The 12,758-nt window shown below is 35.1% G+C and overlaps 1 protein-coding gene across 3 annotated transcripts in view; it reads right to left on the bottom strand.

Moving 5' to 3' along the window:
* LOC149566727 (putative serine/threonine-protein kinase SIS8) overlaps positions 1 to 12,758 on the bottom strand; it is a 256,215-nt gene that overhangs the window by 114,745 nt on the left and 128,712 nt on the right. For all 3 annotated transcript variants that reach the window (XM_089820069.1, XM_089820068.1, XM_089820070.1), the window contains 3 exons: positions 5,557 to 5,652; positions 5,052 to 5,150; positions 2,412 to 2,459 (listed from right to left, as the gene is read on the bottom strand). In XM_089820069.1, coding sequence (XP_089676195.1) covers positions 2,412 to 2,459; positions 5,052 to 5,150; positions 5,557 to 5,652 — 243 coding nt within the window. The remainder of the gene's footprint in view (positions 1 to 2,411; positions 2,460 to 5,051; positions 5,151 to 5,556; positions 5,653 to 12,758) is intronic.

Here is a 12,758-nt window from a genome sequence, read left to right as displayed (position 1 = left end):
TTCAATTATTCCAAGTCCGAGAAACTCCTATAAATTGCTTGTGACATGTGGTGATTTGTCACAAAAATTTGAATCTCTTCAGCTTCCTCATATATCTTTTTCACCCAATCTATTTTAGTGTCAATTGATTTCATCACCAAATTGAGAGAGTGGACGGTGTATGGTGTCCAAAAGATATGATCATATCTAAACTTTATAATTATCCCTGTAGCCCTGTAAACTTTTGCATTATCCATGACCACTTAGACAACATTATCAGGACCCACTGACTCTATGGCATCAATGAGAATGCGTGAAATAAATTCTAAATCTTTCATTTGCCCTTCATCATCAACTGCCTTCAAGAACATTGCCCCCTTAGTGCATATGGCAATAACATTGGTAAACAGACAATTTCTACACTCTTTCCACACCCAATTGAACCCAAGAATCTCTTATTGGTTGAAGTTGGGCCTCTACAGATTTCCTCTCATCATGTAATATGGTAGTGTGCAACTTCTCATAACTAGGTGCTTTGTAAACACTGGGTGCTGCATTTATTGCTTGCGCCCTCTCCCGAAAATAAGGTGATCTCACAAAAGTACCATTTGCAATTAAACAATGTCCAATTTTGTGATCAGCAATATCTCTCAATCCATTTTGGAACGCCCTATCTAGTGGGCCTCACTTGCAGGTGAGTGGAAATGGGTCTACATCTTCATCATTTGTAGTTGGCACAGGCAAAAAAGAATGTATTCATGTGCTTGTTTGATTGGATGGTGGTGCTGGTGTATTTGTTCTTTTGGAAGCACCACATCTTACTTTTGCAACTACTCTATCAGCATCTTCTTGCTCTTTTGCTAACGTTGCTATTTGTGCAGCTACTAATCCCTTCTTCTCTGGCCCACTACCCTAACACATGTTAATTCCTTCGCCCGCAGGGCCCAAAAAATGTAGTTCCACTCGGGAATAGGAACTTCTGTGTAGTACATTGCAATAATTACATTTCCATATATATGCCCAACCCCAAAGACACTGTGTGATTCTTGTTGTGTGTCTTCATAAAGGAGACCCCTTATCACTTTTGAAGCTTGGTGATCCAGCCCCACCCACTAAGCCTTGACTACTCATTGTTCTATTCTTGCAATCTAGAAAAAAAATGAAAGAAAACCATGCTTCAAACTTACACAAAAACTTTAAAATTTGGAAAACTATAAATAAATCAATAATATATGAAAGAACTAAAGAATATGGTTGAAATGCATACCTTAAACACTTCTTGCAAGGTATTTGGAGCTCCACAACCAATCTCCTTCGAATCCAAGCACTTTACTTTAAACTAGCAACTATGAGAGAGCAAAATTGAGAGCAAATGTGAGCGTAAATGAACTTGCATAATGACTTAAAGGGTTGTTTTTTAGGGATTCCACAAAAACAAAAAACAAAAATCATTGGGCCCACTTTTACATGTTTTCTTTGCCTCCTTTCACGAAGATTCCCACGGATCCGCGATCCTCGATCTTGCCTGTGGATCCATCAAGATCCGCGAGCCCACAGGCAAGATCGCAAATCCTACCCAAATCCACGTGTGGATCCGGACCCGGATCAAACCCGAATCTAGATTGCGTGTCTAACACGCAAATCCAATAACTAAGGTATCAACCTACAAGGACCCAATGATAGACTGAATCCATCAACTCTGTCGCAACTCAAAATTGGGGACATTACACATAACCTAGACAGCCAAGATATACCCATCAATGGTTTTTAAGATATAACTAGCATTTCATGATTCTTAGATATGGACTTGTTCATTGTAGGAAATCAGATATATATTGATACAAAATTTAGAAAAGAACTTTGCCCATCAACTTTTAACATCCACTAATGGCATTTCTTGACCCATCTAACACATTGCCTCCTTCATTAGGAAAACTAGACCATTCTTTTGCATCTCACATCCTTAGGCACTTGAAGGATGTTAATGCTTCATGGTTAAAGACATAAGTAAAACTACTAGTAGATTGAAATTTTTCTTCATTACAGGCTCACCTTATGATACACGTTAATTACCTATCTTTCTCATAATTATCCATTTTTATATTAAAACAAAAACTCAATTTATTCAAGCATGAACTTTTAAACAAATTAAATAAAACATGTAGCACTGATCATTTTCCAGAAAACAGACATAATAAAACAAATAATGTCTGAAACAAAAATAAAATTGTACAATATAGCAAACAAACCATTATGTCAAAACTTCAAAAGAATGTTAGATTCCGCTTATAGCAGGGTACATCACCCAGAAAAAAGATATGACAAAATAACTAACATCTCAAAATAAAATGAACAACTGCACTTAAAGCTTACAACTGGCAAACAATTATTTCAAAATTTCAAAGCCAATACTAAATGCAAACATTACATACTGTGTGAAATCTCCACCAACCCAAGTGCCGTGGGTAGCTACTCTTCTCCTACAAACAATAACAATCGCAATCAATTATTAAAAATGCTCCAGATGTGACATTGGATACGAAATGAATAGGGCATCTAATATCTACACAGGGCAATATTATTTTAAATCAAAATAGAGAAACCAAGCAATACAGAAATTAAGTTAACTACTTCAAGAAACATAAGTTCCAGTGGAAGCAAATTTACATTAAACGCATCTCCTGTTGACATCTACAAAGATCCACAAAACATACCCAATTCAAACTGACTGGTATATGTGTTTTAACAAAACAGCTTACTTATTTTACTCACTTGTGTAATTAAGGTTATGTACCTGAAACAATCTTCAACTAGGTCCTAATTACACATGTTACTCAAATAAACATAGGTACTACCTGCCATTCTAGAAGACTCATTAGGTGTCACATGTGTGTGTTGGTTGTCACATGATCATATCACATAACTATTCTATGTACCTTTGTTGACACTTTAGTTGTCTCATTTAATTGGATTATGAGTCATGACACATGCCAACATTATCTAATACCTCAATTCACCTTGCCTTTGTTTCCAAGGCCTATTATGTACTTTCTCATATCCGTTATCAACATTCATCAATCCTCAATTGTTGAAGCAATCTGTCTTGTTATTCTCTCTTGTGGAAGTTGTTTAAGTGTTGAGAGATCTTGGAGGTCTTGTAGAATCACCAAATCTTCTAACATAGTATCTGATCACTTTAAAATCTGAAGACTCCTCAAGATGCATGACTTTGGCTTGAGTGTTTGTAAGGATGAATTTAAGCTGGAGCAAGCGTCAACATTGAGTCTAGAAAGTTGATCCAACAAATTTTTCCAATAAATTTGTCTATCTTCAGAAAAGTTGTTCTCAAGGCAAAAACAATTTGCTAGGAGAGTCCTCCCCAAACACACAAGGCATGAATTTTTCTTTTCTTCAAAATTTATTTTCCTGATGCCACTTAAATATGGCCAGTTGTCAGAAATAGCTATTACTATTAATTGTAGCAACTAAAGAAGTCAGACAGGATTCCCAACTGAACGAAAAGTGTCAAAATTCAAACTTACCAGAACAGTAAGTCTCAGACAAGTTGTCCAAGATGACTCCAGAAAGTGTCACTCAACTTCAGTACATCCTCTAAGTTCATTGGTGATATTAAAAAACCCCTCTAAACCAGATGACACAAACACTAAGAAACAATACCATCCACTGCACGAGAGGACCTAAAAGTGGCAGTATTACATAGTGATTGTAATAAAGCAGATTTATTAGTAATGACATAACCATTGAAATCATTGTGTATCTATCTCAAAGAGATCAATTTTTTCATTAAGACATGAACATGGTGACTGTTAAACATAAAACTATATCAGCAATTAAAAGAGAAGAGTAAGATAAGTATGTGCACAAATGTCATGGCAGAATTAAGATGCATACAGAAGCAAACTTGAAAAGGAGGGTTCAAGCAAGATTAAAGACTTTTCAAAATACCTATAAAGTGTATTGAAGCAGATAAATATCAGGATTACAAGCAGATTGAAAGGAAATATACGAGAAAAATTAAAGCACAGCTGTGAAGAAAATTTTAAGAAGATTGATAATCAGATTTATGGAAGAATTGTGGATAAGAACATACAAAGTTTTGAGAAGTAGAAAGGACGGATTGGGTGAAGAAATCATAATATCCATCATACGTTAAAGGACCAACATAGAGAGAGGTCCTTTGACTTGAAAGTTGGTGCTTCTTGAAGGAGATATTGGTGTCTCTCTAGTAGATTGTTGCCCACATATTCAGTTGTTTGAGTGGTGCCTATAATAGGTTTTTTGCCTACAGAATTTGTTAAGAATGAAGTTCATATAAAAGCCCTATCATACCATGGTTTTCTTTTGTAAACGTTTCCATATACATACTGTAACAAACTGTGTTCTTCTCACATGCATGATTATTGATGTTGAGTGAATAATGTTAATGTGATTGATAAAGTTTTAAATTGGTAAAGTTATGTTATCCTATTCACCCCACACCCAACCCCCCACCACCCCACCCCCTCCAAACTCTCAGTATAATTGTGCTCTCATCAATTCATTGTATACATTCTTTACTGTCCTTAATCGAACTTACCTTTTCACAGTCAACTTAGCATCATCCATCCCAGCGAACAACATTCATTGTGATGAATGATTAACAAACCCATTATGCTTGATCAAGAGAATTAATATAAGCTCACAACATTCAATCACAAAGTTGTTAGTGCCAACAAAAATGTACTTGCCTCAAAGTCACCCTATTTGGTAATCTGGCATTCCCTACTTCACACTAGAAAATCTGGTATATTGAGTTTTAAGAGAACTGCACTTTTATCTATCTTCTAGATCAATGTCAATTTGAAAAGATCACAAACAAAATATTAAAATGTCAGATACATAAACAAGCCATTGAAAAAGCTACTAGACAAACATTTGTCATGAACATTATTTTGAGCAAGTTTAAGATACCATTAAATTTGAGAGAATTGGAATGTAAAATATTTCTAATCATATATACAATTCATTTTCTTTAAAGCAAAGAGAAATCTTAAACAGCACAGAAGAAAAACCTTTCGGTTCCACCAGTAAGGGGAGAGGAAACTAAACGCTGTCCAGGCATTGCCAAAGTCTTCCCTGTAGCAATGTTATGCTGCGGAGACTGGTCAGGACTGCAATATGAAAATAAAAAGTCATCGCATCAAAGTCCTATTCTTCTCAAAAATTAAAGCATATTCTCATTCATAATGAGCAGTCTGAGTGTAAAGTTTAAAAAAAGCTGACATATGATGCATGATATTAGAAAAATTGTTGAACCAAATTTTTCATGAGTAATTAGTCACACAATAATAACAACTGCAGACTACATGTCTACAAAGAAAAATGTTGATATCAGTTATCAATAAATTCATATATACCATAACTGTCATATACAGGTGAACCAAGATAACCTTCAAACATTTGATCATTTTAATTATGTAGAACATAGTATGTATAACATCTACATACATATTACTGAATTTGCACTTGTGACTGACTAAACATATTATTGGCTAAAGTCCTCTAGAAGATGCATACCTTGATGCACTCACAGAATCACCATCCTCTCCAAATGACTGTCTGCGCCCACTCAGCATAGACCGGCCATGAGTCCTCAACAAAGGATGCTCTGGACTGCAAAAACATTGTATACTATTAGATAAAAAAATGAAATCAGAATATACAAACATGCATGAACATATATTGATCAAGAGATGACTATTATATCCCATACATCAACTTATACACTTAAGTTGACAGTTTTGATTCAGGATTGAAATTCGTTCAAAATCTTTTAAGATGGGTTCAAATTCGTTTTGGGTTAGTCCATACAAAAATATATAATTTATTATATATATTATAAAACATTCTTCTTGGCCTTTTTGTGGTCTAGTTTAGGATCGGAGGGTCAAGTAGACTAGATTAGACACAAAACAAAAACTTTAAAACTAAAAAAAGGTCAATTTATGCCCAAAGTTGGTCTTGGTTCTTCTGCGATTTGAAATTCAATTAATTATGCCCAGCTTATGCCGACAGACTTTGCAACAAATTTGGCCACCTGCAGTAAACTTTGCAATGAATTTGATCAGACTTCAGATTAGCAAAGAATCAAACCCGACTTTGTGCTGCCACAAAAGAATCTGTAATTTAGTTATACACCCTCATCTCTTTGGTTATTCAATCAAATTTCCATCAATTCAGTATAAATTATTGAAGCATTCAACATTAAAAATCAGTCCATATAAAACTTGGGTGAATAGACAGATTAAATTAAGTTCATTTGCTGATAGTATGAATATGATTGTAACCATGTTAACAAGAAAGTTTCTCCGATCATTCCAAATATCAACATGCATAATACAATAGCACGTGGCTAATCTTGGAGAATCTATGCCCTTTTCATTCATCAATAAATGGGGATTTAAATTCGGAGACTTGCCTACTAAACAGAAAAAGAATGAAGATTAAAATATCCATCAACAACTACTGCCTTCAAGAACCACATCCTCAAGACATCCCTACAAAGCAATCCACATTCTCCCTACAAAGGGCAGCTTAGGAACTCCCGACCACCCCCCAAACAACTAAGGTACCCAAAGAAAAAAAACCTATTTCTGAAGGGGAAAACATATTTCTTTAAACCCAAAATAATCTCTTGCAAAGACCAACTAAAACCATCAACTAAGATTCTCCTTCCGATTTCTAATCACAGTTCAGGCCTTATTACCATAGGAAAATCAAAAGGGTGATAATGGGGCACATTATTTAAACCTCCCTATTTAAGTATTATTAAAAGAGAAATGCTTGACCAAAATACATCACAACAAGAAGAAACCATAATTCCAAGGAGTTCTTAACCAGGAGTGGAGGCACCAAAGGCCTAAATGGGGACATGGGGCCAGCTTTTTGCAAAACAAAAATATGTGTACACACATATGCACACCCCAATTTATAGCTATCAAAATGGTTTGGCAGTGGGACCTTGCAGCATCAAGGAAAACATAATGGACCTCCATGGCACATTCCATATTTCATAATTTTACCAATATGTTTTCAAATTTTCTGAACACCAAATCCTCATTCTTTCTAGCAAAATCATTACACTGCAAAGAACTAACGATGAAGATAAAGAATCTAACTGCTCAGAATTATGTGAACTATGTACTCTTCCAAAAAGAAAATTGCTAGGCCAACACTGGGGCAAATAATAAGAAAGAATTAATAATTTATGATGACGTTCGGCTGGTCTATATGTGTCAATCTGAGAGGTGTCCGAGCAATATGCTATCAAGGGATGATAGTTGTGAGATGAGGGCTTATGAATGCATCTACAACACACAAAACTGAATCAATGAAAAACCAAGTAAATCCCAGCGACAGGAACTGTCACTTCCTGGTCACTAGAACTTCAGGAAAAATAACTCAACAAACTAATCTGTGATAAAATGGCTACAACTCACAAAAACAAAAATCGTTAATTAATTAAATTAAATTAAATAGATTTATTACACAATCAAGCACGAATATTGAATATATAGACTAATACATTATGATTAAATACATACTATACAATGCTTAACTAATCAAAATACAAACAAAAACAAACTTAAACACACTCCATAAAATAAAGAATCACCAGGTGACTTCAGAGTGGGCCCGCCTCCTCAACTTCCTAGTGATGAAGAGACAAATTGATTTTACAGCTTCTTAACCATGCACGTGAATATGGAATTTATGATCTAGAATAATAACAATCTCTGTACAATGCTGTGCATTTTGCAGAACTGTGTATATCCTTTTCTCCCCCTTACATTACTGCAGCTATGACCTTTTATACGGCCATTTTAATAAACTGCACCACACAAATAATAGGTAACGTTAACAATACAACGGAAATTAGTTTGATGACAAGAATAGGCAACTTATTACTATTGTTCCAGCAAACTGTATTTGTCTGGATCCATTATTTTTGAGCCAGCATTTTAAAACGATTTGGAAATGCCTCCATTTCATCTCCTTAGCAGCAATAACCTTATCTTCAGCCACGTTTTTTTTGGAATGGAATACAAATATGGGGAGAAGTTGACCCACAGGATTATTTGGAACCACTCGTAGCAGCAACAAGACTTTCTACTAGTTGAGACTTTGCTATTTGCTGGTCATTCCTGTCATTTGTCTTCACCGTAGGCTCCCAAATAACATGGTTGCAATACATATAATTATTATTTGTAATGCCAACTTGACTATGAGTGGAAATACAAATAAGAATGTGATATATTCTTTTCTATCTAACAAATGCGTCTTTTATTACAAGCTAAGGCTTGCGGGTTTCCTCATCAGTTCTTATTGAAAATGCGACAGGAGGTTCTCATCAAGGAAGTGACAGGAGGATTTGTTCCACACAGCAGCACACGGTGAAAATAAAGATTAGTAAAAAGCAATCAATAATGAATTTTCCATAATTTTAGTCCCAAAATCTTATTAAATACTACTTATATATATTAAACCATATGCAACGTAAAATAAGAAAATGAAATGAAATTGAATGGAAATGGAATAGGGAAGTAAGCATGAAAGTGTATGAAATGGATTAAAATATGGCATAAAATGGGTCGTAAATGGCTCTCATCAAAAATCATCATAATAAACTTGCTTAGGATTAACGCAACCAAATGAGTGATGTATGCAGGAGCAGAACCAGGATGGTGATCGCTAGGAGGAACGAAACTACTTCTAGGCCACCAAATATGCAGGAAAGGCATCAAAAACCCCATGCTCAAAAATAAATCGAAATACATTATGAAAGCTTCTGCAAAATAATTTGTAGATATGCCTAAGTCGAAACTCATAAAGCAAGGATGTTCAAACAAAACCCTTGTTCTTTATCCTCTGGGGAAAAAATTTAAGGAAATGGGATTATATTAAGTTCCAAAGCCACAGCCAATCAGGGAATTATTTTCATAAAACAGTATTACAAAAGCTCTCTCGCAATGAACAAATCAAAACAAACCCTAACCAAGGCACAAAAGATTTCACAAAGATAAAATGGATAATAATAATTCAAGAAAAGAGGAGAAGAGTGGTCTTAGCAACGAAGAATAAGTTACAAAAGAATGAAACAAAGTATCTGATCATAAGTAATCCTACGACCAAAAGATTATGGGAGGAATGTCATAAACTATGGCTCATTGCATTCAAGCCCAACAGTACACTATCTGACTTCGACTTTGTTCCATGGCTCAAATCAAAATTCAGAGGAAAGGTATGCGTAATCAAAGATGAAAAAGGTTTTATTTTTGTTGAATGTTAGGATCAGATTACCACAGATAGACTTATCTCTTGGCCGCCTATAGAACTTAAGGGCTTCCCAATATCCTCTTTTGAATGGAGCACAAATCTAGACCTGTCAAAATTACCCATCTCTTCGACCTTCAGATGGATTGTATTTCCTAATTTCCCTATAGAGTTGATAAATATTTCACTTTTGAAAAAGATTGGCAATATGATTTTCAATTTCCCAAAAGCAATTGCATAAATTAAAATATCATGTTACATTTTAATGTCGACATTCACTTTTTGAAAATAAAACATAAATTCACAGTTTATGTTATGTTTTTAAGTTACTTCATCACTTAAATTTATCACTTAAGTGACTAGAAAGCACTTTATGCTATATTTTCATGTTGAGCTGTTTTTTAAATTTTTCACTTAAGTGACTTTATTATATATAGTTTGATTTATTTTTGGAGTTACTTTATGTTTTAATTCAAAACATTTCAGTTAATATTACTTTTTGAAATGATATTTGCACATAATATATTAATTGTATAGTGTAAATGTTATTTTTTACCCAATTACGTGATATTTCCTAAAAATTCAATTAGACAGGTGCTTAATCGATCATTTAAGTTGTGCATATTCCAACCCGTTTCTAGAGACTGTGATTTTGCAATAGTCATTTTGGAATACCTAAAACATGTAAATACATGTATTTTAAAACATGCATTGGGTCTCCAAGAGTGCAATTTGCCTCTTGACTCCAAAAGCATGTATTTTAAAAGATGCAAATGCACTAGAAGAGTGATTTGCATAAGAGACCAAGTCTCATGTATTTTAAAACATGTAATACCTTCCCAAGAGTGTGTTTGGACTTTCCATCACATGCAAATGCATCTTAAGACCACAATTTTGCAAAACAGGGCAAAAATGTCCATGTTTATGCTTATTAAGGGCATGTTTTTGGTGATAAACTCCAGATTTCTTCAATTTTATCCATGAAATCAATCCACATGAAGGAGTTTTTGCATTTCAATTTGTATCCATGCATTTGGTGATAGTATTTGTTGCAAAAAACGTTACTTTTCATTGTTATTGAGACCACGCTTTACCATAAAAAAAGCCCAGATTTGGAGTATAGAGATCACATTTTTTATCACTTTTTGAGCCAAAGAGGAGTCCTTTGACCTTTGAATGTATGATCTTACATTTGGTGACCACGTTTTTTCCATCCAATGCAGAAAATGATTCATGTCATTGCATATTGAGATCACGTTTTTGGTAAACATGGTATTTACAAAAAATGTCTTGCATATTGGTGATTAAAGAGCATGCTTTTGGCATCCATATACAAAAACGCCCCATTGATTGCCCATTAAAAGCCACCATTTGCAAGTGTTGAAGAAGTCAAGATGGTTGTAGATTCGAAATTAGAGGAGAACCATTCGTAAAACCTATCAATCCTCCACATTTGGCTCTTTGATTACCAAGTAAGTTGAAGTTTTCAATCCCTTGCTATTTCTTTGCATCTTTTCATTCATCCTTGAAGTCAAGATGGTTGTAGATTCAAAATTAGAGGAGAACTTTTCTTCAAACCTATCAATCCTCCACATTTGGCTCTTTGATTACCAAGTAACTTAAAGTTTTCAATCCCTTGCTATTTCTTTGCATCTTTTCATTAATCCTTGTACATTTGTGCAAAGATGTGCCATGTAAAGTGCAAATTTTCTTTCAATAAGATGAGAACTTCCATTTTTTAGTGTTTGGAATTTCCCCAAATTCCAAATTAGATTTTTCATAAGAAAGCAACTTGTTTTTTGACATGTTTGAGTCAAAGCCAAAAGCTATGGTTTTGTTTTGTGTTTAGTTTCATTGGTTGTTTGGTTGCTGATTTGTTTTCCTTCTTTTCGAAGAAGTTACAAGTTCTTTCCCAAGATCATGAGATCATTTCACTTCATTGTACTTTTCATCTTTTCAAGCAACTGCATCATTTCACTCCATATTCATCAACACATGCCAAGCACATTACATCTCATTCTCTATATGCGTTTACATGTCATCTCATTCTCCATCTGCATTTACATGTAATTTCATCCTTCATTCCCAATTACATATATTTCCATCCTCCAAACCTAATTGCATGTTCACATCAAAAACAACTATTACATGTAATTACATCTGGAGAACCCAATTTTGGTTAAAGGTCGCTCTTTAAAAATCCAAAGTTATCATTTGCACTCATTCCCATGTGCCTAGCCTACACCTCCCAAAGCATTTACATAAAAACTCGTCTTTACTTACATGCATTTAATCTCCTGAATCTCATTTCAGCCCTTTGCATATGCTTATCATTTCCTGTAATGGGCACCCTGGAAACGTCCAAAAACTGAACCAACTGCTGATAGAGATTTTAATGTCTTTGCATAGATTTGAAACCACATAACATGAAAAAGAAGGAATTTATGCAAACCTATTGAAATAATATTAGTTTTCAAACTAATAAAATCAAATACATAGCAAACTTTTCTACTCACTAATTACTCTAGCATTATAACATGTAAAATCATCCCTTCACAATGGCATAAGTATTGGACAAGGAGTGGGAATGATATGAGCAACCACCCAATCTGCCTATAGCTGAAAATGCGCCCAAGCTACCTGTTAATGAAGCTGATAGCAATGAATTCCAAAGGCCAAACCCCAAGCGAATGACATCTAGAATGTCACAAGAGAGGATAGACATCCTCTAATGCCAAGAACAAATCCGTAACACTCACATCCAATTTCTTCTCATATTCAACCTGCCTAACAATAGCAACAAGCTCTCCTTTTATTCCTACTTCATAGGATTGACCACTTTTCACAAGCAATGTGAGATAAATAAAATAAAATAAAAGGCTAATGGTCACACAACTGGACAACTGCTGAAGTGGGGACATTACAATCCGCCCCCTTGAAATTACTTGTCCCCAAGCAATCTCAGTCCTATTTGCTATAACCCCTGCTCACTCTCCCAAGTAGCATCTTCCTCTGGCAGGTCTCTCCATTTGACTAAATAATCTTTAATCACCCTGTTCCGCAAAGTCCTCTCCCTTGTCTCCGGAGTAGCCTCAAGAATCAATACGAGCTTCCCCTCCTCGTCTAATGGTGGAAAACCTGCAAAAGGCACAACTCTCTGACCGATGGCTTTCTTAAGCCTCAACACATGAAACACATTATGCACCCGACTGCCCTTTGGAAGCTCAATCTCGTAGGCAACCTCGCCCACCCTACAAATCACTTTGTAGGGACCATAAAACCTAGGCTTCAACTTCTCTGCTCCGCTCTTCTTGAGTGATGATTGTCTATATGGTTGTAACCTCAAGTAAACCATATCCCCAACCTCAAAGCTGCGCTATGTCCAGTCCTGGTCAGCATACAATTTCTGCTGATTTTGGGCTTCTTGTATATTCTCCTTGAGCACC

Source organism: Cupressus sempervirens, chromosome 3 (genome assembly GCF_028749045.1).
Source record: "Cupressus sempervirens isolate cs-2001-9-10 chromosome 3, ASM2874904v1, whole genome shotgun sequence".
NCBI classification, from domain to species: Eukaryota; Viridiplantae; Streptophyta; class Pinopsida; order Cupressales; family Cupressaceae; genus Cupressus; species Cupressus sempervirens.
Note: the sequence above shows the minus strand (reverse complement) of the source record. Positions and strands in the feature narration are given on the sequence as shown.